This window comes from Geotrypetes seraphini, chromosome 1 (genome assembly GCF_902459505.1).
Source record: "Geotrypetes seraphini chromosome 1, aGeoSer1.1, whole genome shotgun sequence".
Lineage (NCBI taxonomy): Eukaryota > Metazoa > Chordata > Amphibia > Gymnophiona > Dermophiidae > Geotrypetes > Geotrypetes seraphini.
The window spans coordinates 147,289,092-147,309,209 of record NC_047084.1 but is presented as its reverse complement, the minus strand read 5'-3'; the positions used below and the strand labels follow the sequence as shown (position 1 = coordinate 147,309,209).

At 47.0% G+C, this 20,118-nt stretch overlaps 2 protein-coding genes across 4 annotated transcripts in view; one reads left to right on the top strand and one right to left on the bottom strand.

Annotated features, from left to right (window-relative positions):
* ELMOD2 (ELMO domain containing 2) overlaps positions 1 to 7,889 on the bottom strand; it is a 139,873-nt gene extending 131,984 nt beyond the window's left edge. The window contains exon 1 of the mRNA XM_033939720.1: positions 7,774 to 7,889. The gene's annotated coding sequence lies outside the window, so the exon portion shown is untranslated. The remainder of the gene's footprint in view (positions 1 to 7,773) is intronic.
* MGAT4D (MGAT4 family member D) overlaps positions 1 to 20,118 on the top strand; it is a 263,615-nt gene that overhangs the window by 16,766 nt on the left and 226,731 nt on the right. The window contains exon 1 of one of the 3 annotated variants that reach the window (XM_033939670.1): positions 7,959 to 8,161. The exons of 1 other annotated variant lie outside the window; for it this stretch is intronic. In XM_033939670.1, coding sequence (XP_033795561.1) covers positions 8,071 to 8,161 — 91 coding nt within the window. In that variant the 5' untranslated portion in view covers positions 7,959 to 8,070. Of the gene's footprint in view, positions 1 to 7,958; positions 8,162 to 20,118 lie in introns of those variants that run through there. One more of the 3 variants, XM_033939662.1, reaches the window with a different exon arrangement.

Here is a 20,118-nt window from a genome sequence, read left to right as displayed (position 1 = left end):
AGGCCACCAACCAAGCCACATTTCGCTGCCACAGAACAACTCCATGTCCTGCAGACAGCTGGCAAAAGGGCATGCCACCGTAGCAGTGGCGCCCTCGAAGCAACCACCAGTCTCTCAGCGATCCAAAACCAGACTGGAAGAAAGGATGGCGCCGTTCGCAGCAACCAATGTGTCTGCTGACCCCAGCTGTAAGCCGTGTCCTCCAGGGGCACAGTCACCAACTGCACTAACAGTCCTAGCCGTTGCTCGGCAGCGAAGCAAATAGGAATCTGGGAGGCAGTAGCGCCATCCGAAGTTACCACCAAGTCTTTGGACCCCGTCACACGCTGGCTCCAACGTATCCGAAATTCCGTTCCATGGACCACCAGTGAAGAAGAGACGATCCCCGGAGACTTCCATCACCAGACCTGAAACAAAACCAAAAGAGCAGCAGCAACTGTCCAGGAGCGCCCCAGACCCACCCCCAAAGCATCCACACCCGATAGAACACCCGCCAGTGGCCTCAGCCCCTACTGACATCCCCACCTCCAGGCCAAGCCCCCCCCCCCCATCCGGACCCCTGCCTCAGGAAAAAAGGAAAAGAAGGAGAAGGAGCCGACTCACCAGGAGACCGCAAGACCATAAAGAAGAGGGAACAAGGCCCTAGAGCAAGGAGCCACCAGAGCGAACTCCCCCACCTGCCACCAAGGCACCCGCCCTCCAACGGAAGGACCCTGCCTCCCGCCGCACGGACACGAAGCCCGCGCGTAAGAGCAGCGCCCACGTGCAAGAGCAACTGAGAGGAGCCACAGGGCAAGAAACCCCCCCACTGCAGGGGCCGAGGCAGAATCTGTATCCACCGCGCCCCAAGCTCCCCCCCAGTCAGGCACAGGCTGAGGAACCTGATTCAATGAGGTTTGGTTTTCGGTTTTATTTCAATTTTATTTTATTTTTATTTTATTTAATTTTATTTTATTATATTTATATTTTAGTATAACATATTGGTACAGAGGAAAAAGGGGCCAAATCCACCCCACCGCCTCACCACAAGGCTAGCAGCCGCCCATGAGGCAGTCAAAAACAGCAGCCCGGCAACCCTGTGAAGAAACAGGCAGCACACAACGAGCACCCCCACTCCTGCCCCCAGTGATCCAGGATCCTTTGCTAAGGTGGCCGGGAGAGGGGCAGCAAGCATGAGCCCCACTGCACACACCAAGCGCACGTCCACTTACAACGCTACGAGCGCAGGGGCGCCCCGATTCTGTGCCCTCTCGCGCCTGTATCCTCTCCCTCTCCCCGCCGACGTGACCCAGAGGAGGAAGACGAAGAAGAGGAAGAAGAGGTTGAAGAGGAGGAAGAGGAAGACGAAGAAGAATCTCTGCCCCCCCGTCTCTTTTTACCCCTTACCCTTTTTCTTCCCCCGTGTTCCCCGAACACTAACCCCAGCCCCTTCTAGGGCCATGTTACCCGTGATCTGGTCATCTCCAGGTCTGTGTCCGCTCCAGACGCTCCCGAAAGTGGCGCCTTCCGCAGCAGCCATCTGTAGCTGGACGCTGCTGGTCTCGAGCTGCTCTCCGCCACCGATCTGTGGAGTTGCAGCCGTTTCCTCCGCTAGACCTGTCCAGTATCAGAAGTCCCAGCCATCTCGACAGGTCCCCGCAGCGCGTCCTGTGGGAAGAAATCCGAACAGGGGCCAGCAACCGGACAGCAGAAGGGTAGTAAGCCCCGTAGAACCAGCCCCCAACATGAGGTCCCCCGCTACCCCCAAGCGCACCCGGTCCCCAAGGATAAGGAGGGGGAAACGGTGGTTGGACTGACACCCAGGGGTTCCACTCCAGGGCGCGCACCAGGGACTGTAGACCAGGGAGCCCACCAGCCCGCTGGGCCCGTTGGCCACCTCCCCCCATTCTCCTGATGTCGAGGGGGGTGCCAGGAACAGCGGCAGACTCGGGCGCATTCCCCCCCCAGCCCGATCTCATGGGGAACTCGGGCGCCGCCGCCGGCTCTCCTCCCCGGCCCTCACCCCCCCCTGGGGAGCGGCCTCATGATGGGCAGGCTCCCGGGGCCACCGCCCCCGGGTCCCCGACGACCGTGACCCTCCCGGCCGGCAAGGCACCCGAGTTCCTGCGCCCCCACGACGCTCCTCCCCCCTTCCCGCGGCAGGGTTCTGGCTCCTGCCCCCTGCGGGTAGACCCCGCACCGCGACGTGCAACCGGCGCCACCCCCACTACCTCCAGCGCTATAGCAGCCCGTGCCGATGCACGGGAGCGCCTCGGAGGCAACTGCCGGCCCCCCCCCGCAGCTACACTCACCACGAGGTTTTCATCCTCGTCGAGGGAGTTGCCCTGCCACGAAGGAAATCTCCGCCGGAGTCTGCGGCGTCCGGCCTGGGAATTCGCCATGCTCGCCGCCGGACACGTGGCAGAGAGAGAAGAGAAAACAAGATTTTTTTTTTTTTTTTTTTAACGCTGATCCGGCCGACAGGCTCCCTCGGCGGCCCGACACGAGGCAAGAAGAAAGGAAGGCCCCGCCCGCACTCTCGAACCCGGCCGGTAACTGAAAGCTGCTTCGGAGGACCCAAACTGTTCAGGTCCTCCGCGAGCCCTGCCTTTTAACCCTTCCCTCCCCCACAATTCCTTTCGGCCGCGACAGCCAATGCGATCCCTTCTTAGTGACCGCCCCCCTTTGGGCCCGCTACCCCTACCCCTCCTTCGGCCTAACTAGTCCGATGGGCGATCCGGCGGGCCACCCAGCCCCGCGTTAAGTTCGCCCATCGAGACTAGCTCTTGGGCTTTTTATTCCTGTAGATCAGTGGTCTCAAACTCAAACCCTTTGCAGAGCCACATTTTGGATTTGGCGGTACTTGGAGGGCCGCAGAAAAAATAGTTAATGTCTTATTAAAGAAATGACAATTTTGCATGAAGTAAACTCTTTATAGTTTATAATTCTTTCCTTTTGGCTAAGTTTTAATAATAATATTGTAATTTATAGCTAAAGAGATATGATCAAGAAACTGTTTTTATTTTACTTTTGTGATTATGATAAACATACCGAGGGCCTCAAAATAGTACCTGGCGGGCTGCATGTGGCCCCGGGCCCGCGAGTTTGAGACCACTGCTGTAGATAAACAATTTGTTATTAATTTGCAGATATGGTTACTGAGACTGAGAGAGACAGTTTTAACAGGAATGAGGGGGGGAATAAGTCGAGAACTCTTGCCTTTTATGTTAATTGACTGAATCACGCGTTGAATATCATTTAAGTTTGGAGAAGAATGAAATGAGAGCAGTTTGAGGACTGGTTGCTGACTGTATGTTTGGATCGGGAGTGTTATTTGTGTTCCTTAAGGTAGCAGTTGTGCTCTGATTTTTTTCTATTTGTCTGTAAAATATGTGGCTAGATCATGAGTGGAAGGTGGTTGACTGTGATCCTTTTTTTCCTTATTAAAACTGGTTAATGATCTGACCAATTGAGTATAATGTTGATGTGTTTTTGGTTTTGGTGAGGCTCTCTGAGTAATATTTCTTTTTTGGCTTGATTGATCTTATGAAATATGTTGTTTATTAAAATTAAATAGTTTTGGTCTCGATTTCAGGATGTATGGGAGGAGTATTGGCTGTCCCTTCCCCATCGCGAGAGGAGTCTACTATTGAACTGTTAGTATCTACTGGGGTCTTCTGTCCTCTTCTGTACTCTCCCTCTTCAGACTCATTCTTACTTGGATTCTCTTATGGGGTTCATTTCTCTTTATTTTTTCCTCTTCTTCTTCCCTTTTTGACCTAGTTTTCCTCCCATTTTGTCTATTTTTTTGTCTATTTTGTGTATTTTGTATATATATATATATATATATTTCACAGGTTGGGAGTAGGGGTGGGTGGGGGGTTGGGGGGTGGTTTGGATCCGGTTTTCTACGGTGGTATTCTAATGTATGTTATAGTAATTGGGGTGCTACAATAGTCCTGGGGGGGTTTTTCAGAGGGTTTTACATGGAAAATTGTATTGAGCACCTCTTGATCCTGAGACATCTGATCTTGGTTGTGTTTATGACCTTTGCTCTCTGTATGCCCGGTAGGGCGGTTTTTTCCTGGATGATGGATGTCCATTTACCTCTGTTATGTTCTGTATGTACTGGTTTGCTCAATAAAGAAATATTATAAATTTAAAAAAAAAAAAAAATTAAATAGTTTTAAAAAGAGAGGGAGGAAACGGGATACTCTGCTAGATGAACCATTGGTCTGACCCAGTATTGCTATTCTTAAGTTCTTTGCAGGGCTTTGTATTACTTTGTGATGTAATTCTTTGGCTCTGAAGGGGAGTTTTCTGTAGCAATTACTGCGGTAACATTGCATCTGCCTTGATCTCTCTGAAAAATGCAGATATAAATGATAGTTAGTTAATTTATTTCTCTGCATACTTTGTGCTTTGTATAGTTTGATTATGTGGTTACCATTATGTATTGTTAATAAGCTTATATTGTGTATATATAAAGAATGAATGGAAGAAATGGCATTAAAATTAGTACTATTATTATGGGGCAGTGTCTGGGGCGGAGCTTGGGCAGGCTGGTCTAGGGTAGAGCTTTTGAGCCCCCCCCAACAAAAAAGTGTTCCGCTGTAATCAATTTAGGTCTATTGTCATTTACTATGTTGTGTGATTTTTATTTTTTTAATCAAAATACCTAAACATGATAGATCTTTTGCAAATACAATTAAAGGATTTGGGGATTTTAATACTATTTATTTATTTTATTTATTTATTTATTTATTTATTTATTTATTTGGATTTTTATCCCGTCCTCCCAGTAGCTCAGAACGGTCTACAAATGAACATACACAGTAGAGAGTAACTAGACATATAAGTAATACAACAGGTTTAGTGATTGGATTTATAGATTTTGGAGAGAATTAAATACAGGGAGAGTATAAGCAGAAGAGAGAAGGGGGAAATACAGTAGTTAATTTAAGGAAAGTTATATGCGTTTAGGTACAATTTGTTAGTGGAGAGGGTAAGAGAGGGTTATATTGGAGTTTGGGGAGGTGATGGAGAGTGGAGGGGTGGGGCGTAAGGGGGGGAGAAGACAGAGGAGATCTTTAGTTGAAGAGGAGGGTCTTTACCGATTTACGGAATGTTAATAATGAATTCTGTTGTCTAAGTTGGGGGGGGGAGTTGGTGGCTGTAGGATCGTTTGTGGGCAGTTTCTGTGAGCAGGGATCTTCCGGGATATTACCAAAATCCAATGATTCCTCTCTGAGCACACTACCAAAACACTTATCCACACCCTCATCATCTCGCGCTTAGGGCTCCTTTTACGAAGCCGCGGTAGCGGCTTTAATGCGCGTGACTTTTAATCACACGTTAACCCCTGCGCTAGCCGAAAACTACCACCTGCTCAAGAGGAGGCGGTAGCGGCTAGCATGGCCGGCAGTTTAGCTCGCGCTATTACGCGCATTAAACCGCTACCGCGGCTTCGTAAAAGGAGCCCTTAGACTACTGCAACCCATTACTCTCAGGTCTTCTGCTTAGTCATCTCGCTCCCCTCCAATCCATCCAGAATTCAGCTGCATGACTCATATTCCGGGAGAGCCGCTTTACTCACGTTACCCCTCTCCTAAAGTCGCTTCATTGGCTTCCCATCCGTTTCCAAATACAATTCAAACACCTCTTACTGTCCTACACATGCACTCACTCAGCTGCCCCTCACTATCTCTCTTCACTTAGCTCCCCCTAGGATCCACCCCACCCCCCCACCCTGTGAGCTCCTCTCAGCTGGTAAGTCCCTCTTATCTGTGCCCTTCTCTTTAACTGCCTTCTCTTTAACTCCAGACTCCGTTCCTTCTGCCTTGCTGCACCATATGCTTGGAACAAGCTGCCCAAATCCTTACTGCGGTCTCCATCTCTGGCAGTGTTCAAGGCCTAGTTAAAAGCCCACCTCTTTGAGAGTGCTTTTAACTCTTTTCACCTTGGGTTGTGCATCCCCAACCCTATATGTCATGTCTGTCTGTCCAAGTTAGATTGTAAGCTCTTCCTATCAGGGACGGTCAAATGTCAAAATATACAGCACTTGTCCGCCTTTCTCTATATAAGTGATTAGTACCGTGTTCCCTAAAATAAGACCTACCCCGAAAATAAGCCCTAGCATGATTTTGGGATAGGGTCTTAATATAAGCCCTACCCCTGAAAAATAAGCCCTAGCCACTGGCAGCAGCGCTTCTTCTCCACGCACCCCCCGCCAACCCTTCCATCTCTCTCACCGACAGCAATACTGTACCTTGTAACAAACAGCAGTATTGCAGCAATGTAGATGGCTGCTTCACACGGCCTTCTCAGCAACGCAGCCAGGGCCGCCATCAGAAATTTCTGGGCCCCTTACTGAGCAATCCTATTGGGCTCCCCCCACACACCCCTTCCCCCCCACACTTTTGTCCGGGAGGGTGCTATCAGGAAATCGGCAGGAGACAAAAAAAAGTATGACAGCAGTGTTTATTATTTATTGTTGTGCACAGCAGAAGCATAATACAGGAATTTGTGCTATGGTGGCCTAGGACCAATGTTCTCTCTAAGGATTGATGAGGTGTGTGCAAAAAAAAATATGCATGAGCGACAAGTTACATACTCCACAAATTTATGAGCAGGCGCGGAGGATGCATTTTTAAACAAATGTAGTTTATCCTTGTACTCCTTATGTAATTTTAATCATCTATGGATATGTTTGTATGTTTATTGTTCAAATGGTTTTATTTATTTCCCCAAATTTATTTTTGTTATACGCATTGAAAATATTTGATATTGCGTTTAAATCAAAATCTCAATAAACTTGAAACGAGTGCCCATGAGATTGTGGGAGGATTAAATACTCAAAGCTTAGAAGAATAACAATTTACTTAAAGTTTTTGCTACGCCAGCTTTCTGGTATCTTTACATACAGTGGCGTACGTAGCATATGTAACACCAGGGGGGGCCCATCATTTTTTGGCACCCCCCCCCCCCCATCTGTAAGAAAAACATGATTTTTAGTAACAAACCACACGTCACACATTAGTACCTAGGAAAAGGCAGCATCTTACATATTGCAATGAGCAGTACATCAATACACCCATTGTAAAACTAAACAAGCCAGACTAGTACAGATCAATCCTACACCTTCAATCCTAATAGAAAACCATGTCTTTCGAACACACAGAACACAGAAAACACCTTCGCCTAGTATGGAATATGTCATCACAAACTAACCCCTCCCTCTTTTACAAAACTGTAGTGTGGATTTTAGCCACAGTGGTAACAGCCCTGACGCTCATAGAATTCTGAGCATCAGAGCTGCTACCACCACGGCTGGCGCTAAAAAACGCTCCACAGTTTTGTAAAAGGGGGGATAAAATAGAAATACACAGCTTCAATGCTCTAGCTCAGAGGTGCCAAACATTTTGGGCTTGCGAGCTACTTTGGTCTCATGGTCGGCGGGAGATATGGAAAGGTCAGAGGGTGGGTACGTGGCGGGCAGCAGGGGATGGAGGGATACAAGCTGCAAGGATTCTGCTGCCCAAGGGGATGGGTGAGAGGGATGAAAGATGCTGCACATGTGGGGGAGAGAAAGGAAATAGGAAGAACTGGGGTGGAGGAGAGGAAGGGAGAGATGATCATTGTACAGTACATGAAAAAAGAAGACCTACCCCGAAAATAAAGACACCGTTTTATATTAATTTTAGGTCCAACAAAAGCCTTATTTTCGGGGAGGAAACACTGTAGTAGCAATTTTCAGTGCTAAGAAACCAGATCTTGATCCAAATAAGTCACTACTTTATTCTTTTATTGGCAATTTTTGTACCGCACAGTGCGTCCCAATCCATCACGCAAGGGGAAGCCGCTCGTCTAGTGCCCGTGGAGGGAGGGAGTTGCGCGCGCGGCCCAGCTGCGCGTCCGACTGGTCCTAGAAGGAGCGCGCGCCGGAGGGCTGGGCGTTTTCCGGAGCAGCCGCGCCAGGTGTGGGGAGTTCCTCGCGCGGCCGGGGGGGGCGGAGCCTGAGGAAGTTTCGGGCGCAGGGGCGGAGCCGTGCGCGCTCTCGGCCGTCTTGGCACCTGCGCTCGGCTGTGTGAGATGCGGCTCCGGAGCGGCAGAGCCCTAGTGCTCTTCTGCCTGGCCGCCTCGTTCTCTCTGTCTTGGTTCGGCGTCTGGGTGAAAGAGCAAAGTAAGTCCAGGGCCGGGTTCGGGTTTGAATTCTAGCGCTGCCCGGTTGCTCCTCTTGACAAGGACAAGAGTGAACTTCCAGAGAAATTCTGGTGTTTAGTGATTTTAAGATATTTGGCAGCATGCATGGTGATATTTTTGCAAATTTTAAATGAATAAATATGTACAATATTTCTAATTTTGCAATTTGAGTACATGGCTCTGATATTATAGTATTTTTTTTGTGGTATATACTCTTTAGGGATTTCTTTTTCTTATCTTTGAGCATGCACCAATTGCCATGCCAGGAAAGTTTTCCTTTCCTGCTCCAACCGGGAGTGGGTTTTGCTTGGCTAAATCCTTTCCCTGGTTCCTTCATCTTTGTGCAACTTGGTGCTTATTTAATACTGTAACCTGAATGGTAAGAGGTCAGAAGAACCTGTGGATCTGTTGGTATTGCAGCTTGTTTGGTGTGAAAAAAAGGGATCATGCTGACATTATTATAGTGAATGTCATGTACTTATCTTCTCAGCCCAACTGAGAAGAGAATGATGCGGAGCCGTAAACTTGCAAGGGGGGACTGAGTTAAACAAGGATGCCACAGACCTTATGGGTCTCCGCCACATGGCAGGGAAGGGGTAAAACGCAGAACTTACGGACCTCGTGGATCTAAAACCACACGTCTTTAAAAATCTGAGGTCCATGCCACTTGTAGTTTCTGGCTCTGACAGACCTCTATGACATTTTAGCTCTGACAGATCCTAATGCTTTTCCCTCCCTATGCTGAGACTAGCGGCAAAACTTTTGCCCTGAGGTCTGTGCCACTTTTAGTCTTAGCATAGGGAGGGAAAAGCATTAGGATCCGTCAGCGACTACAACTGTCTTAGAGGTCTGTTCAGAGCCAGAAACTAAAAGTGGCAAGGACCTTGGATTTATAAGGATGTGCATTGTGCAGTTCAGATCCATGAGGTCCACGAGGTCAGATGCACTGCAGACCTTTGCACACATTTTTTTACCCCCCCCTAACCATAAACCCAGCTATTTGCCATCCAGTGTCATATCGCGGTGGCTCTAAGAATCAGTGCGGAGGGAAGAGATCTGGAGGAAAGGCGATCGGGCTAATTAGCAAAGCCACAGTGCGCCCTCCTTCCTCCTTAGCCATTAGGGAAGGCAGAGTGGGAGCCTGAGCTGCAGGGAAAGCGGTGGAATAAGGGTCTGGGGTAAAACAAGCTAAAAGGCAGGTTTGTCAATGCACAGACCCTCAGATTTTTAAGCATGTGCGGTTTTAGATCTGTGAGGTCCGTGTTTTACCCCTTCCCGCCATGGCATAGGATCCACGGGAATCCTTATTTTAACTCCCACGGACCTCATCTTACCTCCCTCCAGCGGGATCTGCGAGGTTCACAGAAGTTAAAACAAGGATCTGTAGAGTGAGGCGAGATCCATGAGGTCTGAGGGAGTTATAAAACGAGGATCCCTGGTGACCCCATGTCATGGCCACTTTCTTTTTAAGACATGTGCTTTTAGTTCTGTGAGGTCCGCATTTTAACTTCTTCCTGTTTGTGATTGGGATTGCTGGGGCTGAATACTGCATGAATTTCCTCATGTCTCGCCCTAGTTCTCCCTTTTGTTGTGCCCAGCTTTTCTGCCCTCCCAGTGCCCCAAATGCCTTCTACCTGGAGGCCCCTCGGATCCTGTCCACGACCTTACATTACATTAGATTAGTGATTTCTATTCCGCCATTACCTTGCGGTTCAAGGCGGATTACAATTAAAAAGCAGCCGCAGATCTCATGTGTCCCGCTCACCTCTGAAGCAAGCAGATTTTAAGGACATGCGGTAGAGATCCTGCAAGGTCTGTAGAAAGGGCTGTAGGGTTGAGCTGCTGCCTTTGCACCCAGAGGTTCTGAGATCAAATCCCAGTGCTGCTCCTTGTGACCTTGGGCAAGTCACTTAATCCTCCAGTGCCCACCGATTTGAATGTCAGCTTTGAAATGCCAAAGTGACAAAAGGTGGTATACAAGTCCCTTTCCCTATCCTCATAAAACCACAATAACAACCTGGTCATAAACTCTATCTCATACCCCATTCAACCCACTTTAAAACTCCTGGGAGTGCTAATAGACAGACACTGTATCATGCAGCCACAAATCAACAAAACAATAAAAAAATCATTTGCAGTTATGAGAAACCTAAGGCAAGTTCGAAAATTCTTTGACAGAAAACAATTTCAACTCATGGTACAATCTCTAGTCCTAGGACTGAAAGACTACTGCAACATACTATATCTCCCATGCCCAGCAAACATGATAAAACAACTTCAAACAATACAAAACACAGCCCTAAGACTTATCTACTCGCTGAAGAAATATGACCATATCACAGAGGCATACCTCGAAATACACTGGCTCCCAGTTCAAGCGAGAGTACTCTTCAAATTCTACTGCCTACTATTTAAAGCCATAAACGGAGACAGCCCAGAATACTGGAATAATCGACTAAATCAATCCTCCTCAACCAGACACAGGAGATCCCACACACCATTCACGTACCCGCCGACCAAAAACGTCAAACAAAAGAAACTGTATGACAACCTCCTAGCTACTAGAGCTGCAAAACTGGACCACCAACTCTCCAACCTACTAATCACGACCATAGACTTCAAAACCTTCAAAAAGAAACGAAAACCCTACTATTAAAAAAAATATATATATTAAACTAAACTAACCCATCCAAATGCGCACCACCTGCAACACTCCCTGATCCTTCCATCTTAGTAAATTTCCAGACTACTTCTTAGAGTAGACAGGGACAGATTTTTCAAATTATGGGGAACCACAAGCACAAGGGGACACTCAGAGAAATTGAAAGGGGGAAGGTTTAGAACAAACGCCAGGAAGTTCTTTTTCACCCAGAGGGTGGTGGATACATGGAACGCACTACCGGAGGACGTGATAAGCAGGAGCACGCTACAAGGCTTCAAGGAAGGTTTGGATAGGTACCTGGAAGACAAAGGGATTGAAGGGTACAGATAGGAGTAGAGATAGTTTATAGGGATATGATTAGAGGATTAGAAGCAGTTACAAAATTAGACAGGGACACTGTTCAGGCAATTAGACCTGATGGGCCGCCGCGGGAGCGGACCGCTGGGCGAGATGGACCTCTGGTTTGCCTCAGCGGAGGCAACTTCTTATGTTCTTATGTATCTCCAATTGACGTAATCTTATTTGTACTTTAACTGTAATCTATTTGTTATATCACACAGTAACATACAGTCAATTTAATATCCAATTTTCAAGTTCTTCCGGAATTAATCCAGCTACTTCTCCTACCTTGTAACCAAAAAAAACCCCCCAAAACAAAACTGTTGTAACTTCACTGGAAATGTCCAGTTAGCTCTTTTGTAATCCGCCTTGAACTACAAGGTATAGGCGGAATAGAAGTCCCTAATGTAATGTAATGTACCTCATATGTAATATGTAATACTGTAAACTATAATAATGTAATCCGCCTTGAACCGCAAGGTAATGGCGGAATAGAAATCACTAATGCAATGTCATTTTACCCAGTCCCCTTACAAGTTATGCCATACCTTTCTTGGCACTTTTAATTTCAGTGATAAGAGATTAAACGAAAAGTGTCAAGAAAGTGTGGCATAACTTGTAAGTTTCATGGCTTCACATAATTTTTTTCTGGGTTGGGCTGATAACTTTTCAGCCGCCCCTTGTATATCACCAGCTCTCGGGAGTCCTTTTACTAAGGCGCGCTAATCGATTTAGCGCGCACTAAATGCTAAGGCACCCATTATATTTTGTGGGCACCTTAGCGCAGGGGTAGGGAACTCCGGTCCTCGAGAGCCGTATTCCAGTCGGGTTTTCAGGATTTCCCCAATGAATATGCATGAGATCTATGTGCATGCACTGCTTTCAATGCATATTCATTGGGGAAATTCTGAAAACCCGATTGGGATACGGCTCTCGAGGACCGGAGTTCCCTACCCTGCTTAGCGTATAGCACCACGCTAAATTGGATAACGCGCCTTAGTAAAAGGACCCCTCAGTTTGGTAGTGTGCTGGAGAAACCATCTCTCTAGTAATCTTTCCAAGCATAAGAACTGGGAAGTGCACATCTTATGAGGTAAATGTAACAAGAATATTTGTGGGAATTTTGTGCATCACGATTGATGCACAGGAGTCTAGAGTTGCTCTTTCTTTATCCCTTAGGCTTTGATTTTTTAAGTTAGCTGTTTAAATTGTGCCTGGATGAGGCTTTAAAAAAAAAAAAATAAAATCTTAGGGCGTCCTATGAGCGTCGGGAGCAGCACGGGCCATTCAGAGCGGCTCCCCGCAATAGAAAACTGCTATCGCAGTTTCGTAAAAGAGGAGGTTGGTTAGTTCCTTATTTGCTTTCTCTCTGTAATTTCATTGGGTATTGTAACTTATCCCAGGACAAGCAGGCAGCATATTCTCTACATGTGGGTGACGTCATCCACGGAGCCCCGTCGCGGACAGCTTTTCAAGCAAACTTGATTAAAGATCTTCAAAGTTTCCTAGTGCTACACCGCGCATGCGCGAGTGCCTTCCCGCCCGAATTAGGGTGCGCATCTCCTCAGCGTGGCCTCAGTTCTTAGTTTTCCGCGGTGGCAGAAAGCCCTGTCTCTCAGCTTTGCGTCGAATCTAAGTGCCTTCTTGCACCGCGGCTTGCTTTCTTGTTTTATTCGTGTGAATCGCTGTGCGTCGCGTCAAAAAAAAAAAAATTAAAAGACTGAATTTTTCGTTTGTTCGGCCCGGGGGACCCCAGGTTTCCGTCTGGCAACCTGGCCTCGTTGGCCGCGGCTAGCTTTTTTTCCTTATGTCCCGACCTGTTACCGGGTTTAAAAAGTACACTCAGTGTGGTCGGGTGATTTCAGTTACCGATCCCCATCGTTGGTGCATACAGTGTCTGGGCTCCGACCATCAGACTGAGGCCTGCCCGTGTTGTGCCACTCTCTAACTGCGGGCCCTTCGTAGGCGGTGTGCCCGGATCCTCAAGCTCTTCGCTATGGAGCAGCCTAAGGTAACGGCCTCGGCTTCGGCCTTGAGGGCCTTGACCTCAATCAAGTTGCCCTCGGCCTTGAAGGACCCGTCTGCTACGCCTGCTAAAGCCTCGTCTCAGGTAAGTCTCCTCTCCTCCTTCAGGTTCCCTACCGAAGAAGCCTTCCATGGAGTCTCTGGCACCCCAGGCAGTGAGCACAGTCCTGCCAGCCTCTACGAGACCTCCCTCCAAGCGTGCCTCCAAGCTATGGGAATACTCTTCCTCGAGGTTGCACTCATTGGAGTGCACTGCTGCACCTGCCCGACCAGATCCATTGGTTTGAGGATATGCTTAAGGCCATCCTGACCACACAACTCTTCTCCGTTCTGGCCCAGCTTGCCCCTGTCTTGACCCTACTCCCTGTGAGCCAGCCTGAGCGCCCTCCCGAGGCTTCTCCAGTTCCTTTTAGGCCTGAGTCGCAGGCTGCCCGGCCTCGATCGAAGCACCATTCAAAGCGTGCCTCGTTTTCGAGACATCTAACTACCAAGCAGCTGAGGGACTCCCCTCCTTGGAGGGGAAGGTCTCCAGTGCCTCGGGTCTCGAGGTCCATAGAGGCTTCCATGCAGCCTGGGCTTGGGTCCCAGCCTCGGCTGTTTTCCATGCCTCCTCGGTCTCCGAGTCAAGGCAAGTCGAGGTCAAGGACTCCCTCCTTGAAGCTGTTCCAGAGGATCTCTTCCTCCCAGGGCTCTCCGAGGCTTGCCCCGCAGTTTTCCGTTCCTCAGACTCCAGGGTCTTCTCAATCCAGGGTCTTCTCCTTCCAGGCAAATCCTAACTTTTATATGATTATTTAGGGCTCCTTTTATCAAGGTGCACTACGGGGGTTAGCGCATCGGACATTTCATCACGCGCTAACCCCTGCGGCAAGCCAAAATACTAACGCCTCGTCAGAGGCGGTATTCTGTGTGTTAAACCCCTACCGCGCCTTGATAAAAGGACCCCTATTGGTTTTAAGAGTATTTCCCTGTAACTTCGAGTGTCCCCTAGTCTTTGTAATTTTTGACGGAGTGAAAATCAATCCACTTGTACCTGTTCTACTCCACTCAGGATTTTGTAGACTTCAATTATATCTCCCCTCCGCTGTCTCTTTTCCAAGCTGAAGAGCCCTAACCATTTATCTTTCCTTATATGAGAGGAGTTCCATTCCTTTTACCATCGTGATCGCTCTTCTTTGAACCTTTTCTAGCGCCACTATATCTTTCTTGAGATAAGGAGACCAGAATTGAATGCAATACTCCAGATGAGGTTGCACCATGGAGCGATACAGGGGCATTAAGACATTTTTAGTCTTGTTAACCATCGCTTTTTTAATAATTCCTAGCATCCTGTTTGCTTTTTTGGCTGCCGCCACAATGGGGTGGAAGGTTTCATCGTATTGTCTACGATGAAACCCAGATCCTTTTCTTTTGCGCCAATCCCCAAGGTGGTCAGATTATTCTTTCGAGTGTGCATCACTTTGCATTTGTCCACATTAAATTTCATCTGCCATTTGGACACCCAATCTTCCAGTTTCCTAAGCTTCGCCTGCAGGAAAGCTTTATCCAGTTTAAACCTATCCCTGACACTGCCAGGAGATTACTACCTTTCCAGCAGCCTGTCCTTTAAAGAGCCAGGGCTGGAAAGAAAGCTGAATGTAGACAAACGGACCAGGCTAGTGTGTGGAGAGCCCTTCCCCATCCAGGCTCAGGGGGTGTGTCTCTCCACAGCTTAAAGTGAGGCAGTCCAAAGTAGCAAAGAGAGAGAGGCAGGCAAGGACTGCAGCAGGAGCTGAGGAGAGCCAGAAAGAGAGTGAAATTCTCTCTGAGAAACAGATTGGCATATGGCAGAGAAGGTGTTCTCTTCCTCTGGAATCTGTGAGAAGGACCAAGGAGAAGCAATGGACATCCAGGAGAATCTGGGAGGGGCTGAAACTTTTCTTGTGGACACGGAAGTGCAATGAAACGTATGTGTTTTGTTTTCTGCCTGCAGATGCTGAGCTGCAAGATAAGCTGTGCATTTGAACTGTACCTGCTTGTTGCTGTGTCTTTTCTTCTTTGAGGAGAGTTTATTTTCCTCTCCTAGAATTCTGGACTTTAAATGTTGCCTTAAATCACAGGTGTCAAAGTTGGTCCTCGAGGGCCGCAATCCAGTCGAGTTTTCAGGATTTCCTCAATGAATATGCATGAGATCTATTAGCATACAATGAAAGCAGTGCATGTAAATATATCTCATGCATATTCATTGGGGAAATCCTGAAAACCCGACTGGATTGCAGCCCTCGAGGATCGACTTTGACACCCCTGCCTTAAAGCATTGGTTTTGATTCAAACAAACATTTGTATGTTTTTTCCCTGCTAGCAGACAGGCTGGGCAATCAGGTTCCTTTCTCACAGCTGTGTGTAGTTGCTACAGTAACGTTTCAGAAGGAAACATACTTAGAATCTCTGCATTTAACCAGAACTATGGCTCTGAATTAAACTTCTCTACATGCTGGGCTGTTCTAAGTTTTTCCCTGACAGTGCCTGTGTTTCAGCGCACAGGTTCTGCTTATAAAGAAACAGCTTATTTCAGGAAAATGTCATAAGAACATAAGCAGTGCCTCTGCTAGATCAGACCATAGGTCCATCATGCCCAGCAGTCCGCTCACGCGGCGGCCCATCAGGTCCAGGACCTGTATAGTGATCCTCTATCTATACCCCTCTATCCCCCTTTTCCTTCAGGAAGTTATCTAATCCCTTCTTGAACCCCAATAACGTACTCTGTCCTATGACACCCTCTGGAAGCGCATTCCAGGTGTCTACCACCCTTTGGGTGAAGAAGAACTTCTTAGCATTGGTTCTGAATCGGTCCCCTCTTAATTTTTCCGAATACCCTCTCGTTCTTGTATTTATCGAAAGTTTGAAGAATCTGTCCCTCTCCATTTTCTCTAAGCCCTTCATGATCTTGTAAGTCTCTATCATGTCCCCTCTAAGTCTCCGCTTCTCTAGGGAAAAGAGCCCCAGTTTCTCTAATCTTTCGGCATATGAAAGGTTTTCCATACCTTTTATCAATCGTGTCGCTCTTTTCTGAACCCTCTCGAGTATCGCCATATCCTTCTTTAGGTACGGCAACCAATATTGGACGCAGTACTCCAGATGGGGACGCACCATCGCCCGATTCAACGGCAGGATAACTTCTTTTATTCTGGTTGTAATACCTAGCATTCTATTTGCCTTTTTAGCGGCCGCTGAGCACTGTGCTGACGGCTTCATTGTCTTGTCCACTATTACCCCCAAGTCCTTTTCTTGGGTACTTTCACCCATTACCAGCCCTCCCATCTTATAGCTGTGCTTTGAGTTTCTGTTTCCTACATGCAAGACTTTACATTTCTCTACATTAAACTTCATCTGCCATCTCTTCGCCCACTCTCCCAGCTTGTTCAGGTCCCTTTGTAAATCTTCACAGTCCTCTTTAGTCCTAACTCCACTAAATAGTTTGGTGTCATCTGCGAATTTTATTACTTCGCACTTCGTCCCTGTTTCTAGATCATTTATAAATACATTGAACAGCAGCGGTCCGAGAACTGACCCCTGCGGAACACCACTCGTGACCATCCTCCAGCCCGAGTGGTGGCCCTTCACTCCCACCCTTTGCTTTCTACCCACCAACCAATTTTTGATCCATCTATGTACGTCTCCTTCCACCCCATGGTACTTCAGTTTCAGTAGTAGGCGTTCATGGGGTAACTTGTCAAAGGCTTTTTGGAAATCTAAGTATACGATGTCTGTGGGGTCCCCTTTGTCCATCCGTTTGTTTATTCCTTTGAAGAAGTGCAATAAGCTCGTTAGGCACGATCTTCCCTTGCAGAAGCCATGTTGACTTGTTTTCATCAGTTTATTCCTTTGTTACTATGTTACTATAGATGCTCATCGATGTTGTCTTTTATCAGCGTTTCCGCCCTCTTCCTCGGCACCGAAGTCAAACTCACCAGACTGTAGTTCCCCGGGTCACCTCTCGATCCTTTTTTTTTTTTTTTTTTTACTGTGGAGCAACTGGGTTGACCTTTTATCTTGCCCATTTTACCTCTACTGTGCCCTCTTCCCCTCTGCTAGCAGCATCTGAGTCACTTCCTGCATTCAGATCAGATTTGTAGTCCAGTTTCAAATAAAAACAATCAAATACACAGTTCAAAAGCACATCAACTAAGCTAACCTGCAGGCCTTTAAAGCGCTGCTGCCATAATATTTGTTTCCTCTCATTCCATGTCTTCTGTGCCCAGGGAAGAAGGACTTATACTCTCTTCAGTATCCTTTGCTTCTGCTGCTCTCTGAAATTGAGACACTCCACCCCTTTTGGGGAGGTTCCATTACATACTGATAGGTAATCCAGGGGTTCTCTGGATCCTCACTCTCTTTGATACCTGGCAATCCCATTTCCATTGTCAATCTAGATAAGTTCCTACTTACAGAATTAAATTCAGTAGTGTGCTTTGCTCTGCTTCTCTGCTTAACCCTCTTCTTTAATGGGTCTTGCAGAAAGGAATTTTCTTCAGTGTGTGCCTGCCCCGCCCCCCACCGAAAAATACCTCTACTACATAGCAGGAGCCACAGGATTCTTTGGGAGTCACTGAGAGCCTGATGCACAAAGCTCTGGCAACCTGGTAAAAAATAATACCGGGTTGGGACGGGAGTGATTTTGTTTTGCTGGGCTATGCTATTTGTGCTGAGTAGCATGGTAAACCTTATTATTTCATTTTATATCCCGTTCTCAATGAGCTCAGAATGGGTTACAGGTGGTAACATACATAAAAATAGTCAGGATGGGTTACAAGTTGACATACATATAATAGAGTTAGCTCTTGAAAATTTACCATATACAAAATTATCTACGTCTATATACATTTGGTATACAATTGTTTATGAGGGACTGACTGGAAGTTGTTAAATTGAAGGAGGTAGATTATTGGGTTAGATATACAGATTGACACAGTGAACAAACACTGTGACAGAAATGCAAGCCCACGGTAACAAAACATTTCACCTCCCATAGGAGCAATAAAGATCTTTGTCCCTACAGTAGGAAACAACCCCCCCTGTCTTTTACTGACATTAATCATGCCATCATGACCCCCCTCTGAGCCACAGCGGCCTGATAGGGTAGGCTGCGGACCCTATCATAAAACTGACCTCGCAACAACCCAATTGCTGTATATAATTCATGTTTATTAATGTCAGCTTACATGAAACAACAAAGTACAGCACATTGAGCTAATGGATACATTCAAAGTGTCCACCTTCAGTTTATCCCAGGACAAGGAGGCAGCATATTCTCCACATGTGGGTGACATCATCCACAGAGCCCCGAAGCGGACGGCCTTGCAAGCAGACTTGCTTGAAGAACTTTCAGAGAGTTCGTGAGTGCTTCACCGCACATGCACGAGTGCCTTCCCGCCAAACATAGGTCACATGTCTCATCTGAGGTACCTCAATTCTCGTTTTTTGATGGAGTTACGAGGCACCTATTTCTAAGCTCTGCCCTGAATTTGAGTTGTGCTTTCTTGCACTGTGTTTTTTTTCTTTCTTTTTTCTTTCCTTGTTTCTAAGTCGCTGTGCGTTGCATTTAAAATTTTTTTTTAAAAAAAGAACTTTACTTTTTTTCTTCTGTTCTCGTCCAACGGAGCTGGGCCTTAGGGCCTGCCGCTGGCCCATGATTAGCTGTGGCTGTACTTTTTTCCTATGTCCCGGCCCGTTAACGGGATTTAAAAGGTGTAGCCAGTGCAACTGGGCAATTTCACTCACCGACCCGCACCGTTGGTGTATCAAGTGCTTGGGACCCAAACATTGTCCTGAATCATGCCCATGCTGTGCTACCCTTCAAAAAAGAGCTCATCAGCTCTTTGGAATGGAGTCGTCTACTGAAAAGGCCTCATCCTCGATCTTGTCTGTGGCCTTGTTGGTCAAGCCCTCGACCTCCAGCAAGTCATCAGTGTCACATCAGTCTGTTGGAACTCAGAGTGATCTTCAATGCTCTCAAAGCTTTTCAGCATCATCTTCATGACCAGGTAGTCCTCATTTGGACAATCAAGTCGCTATGTACCATGTCAACAAGTAGGGAGGAACAGGATCTCTCCCTCTGCTAGGAAGCTCTGAAAGTTTGGAATTGGGCAATCCTTCACAACACCTTCCTGAAAGCTGTCTACATTCAAAGAGAGAAAAACTGTTGTCTTCTGCAACCTCATGAATGGACACTCAATTCCTTGACTCTTCATCACATTTTTTTTCAGTGGGAAACTCCTTAGATAGATCTCTTTGCATCGTCCCACAACAACAGACTGCCTCAGTTCTGCTCCAGGATATACTCCCCTCACCGACTCGAGGCAGATGCTTTTCTTCTGGAATGGACGAATCGGTTTCTCTATGCGTTCCCTCCATTCCCTCTGATTCTCAAGACACTTGTCAAATTCAAACAGGAACATGCCACCTTGTTTCTGATAGCTCCTCCGTGTCCCAGCCAACCTTGGTTCTCCAGGTCTTATATTGCTAAAGTGCCATTTTTATATTCTTGGTAAATGGCATATGTTAGTTCCACTTCCTTATTTTATGAGACTTTCAACAGATATGTTAGCTTTTGGGTGGAGTCAAGTTTCACTTGACTTGCTATTTTCATCATTGCTTTTCGCATGGCTTGCTTTTCTCAGTAAAGCAAAAATAAATTGTGTAAAAACTGACAGCTTTAGTCAGAATATATTCTCAGCCATTTCAAACTTCTCAGCCATCTTAGGCCTTTAGCAGTGTTGGCATATTTCTATTGTTCTGGGGATTTCAGGGGGGTTTGTCTTCACCTCTAGTGTCATAGAGGACTTCAAATCTTCACCTGTTCATACCTGTACAGGTCTTTCTTCTCCCCTTCCTTCCTCATACTTCAACTCAGCAGCAGGGAACCACTACTTCTA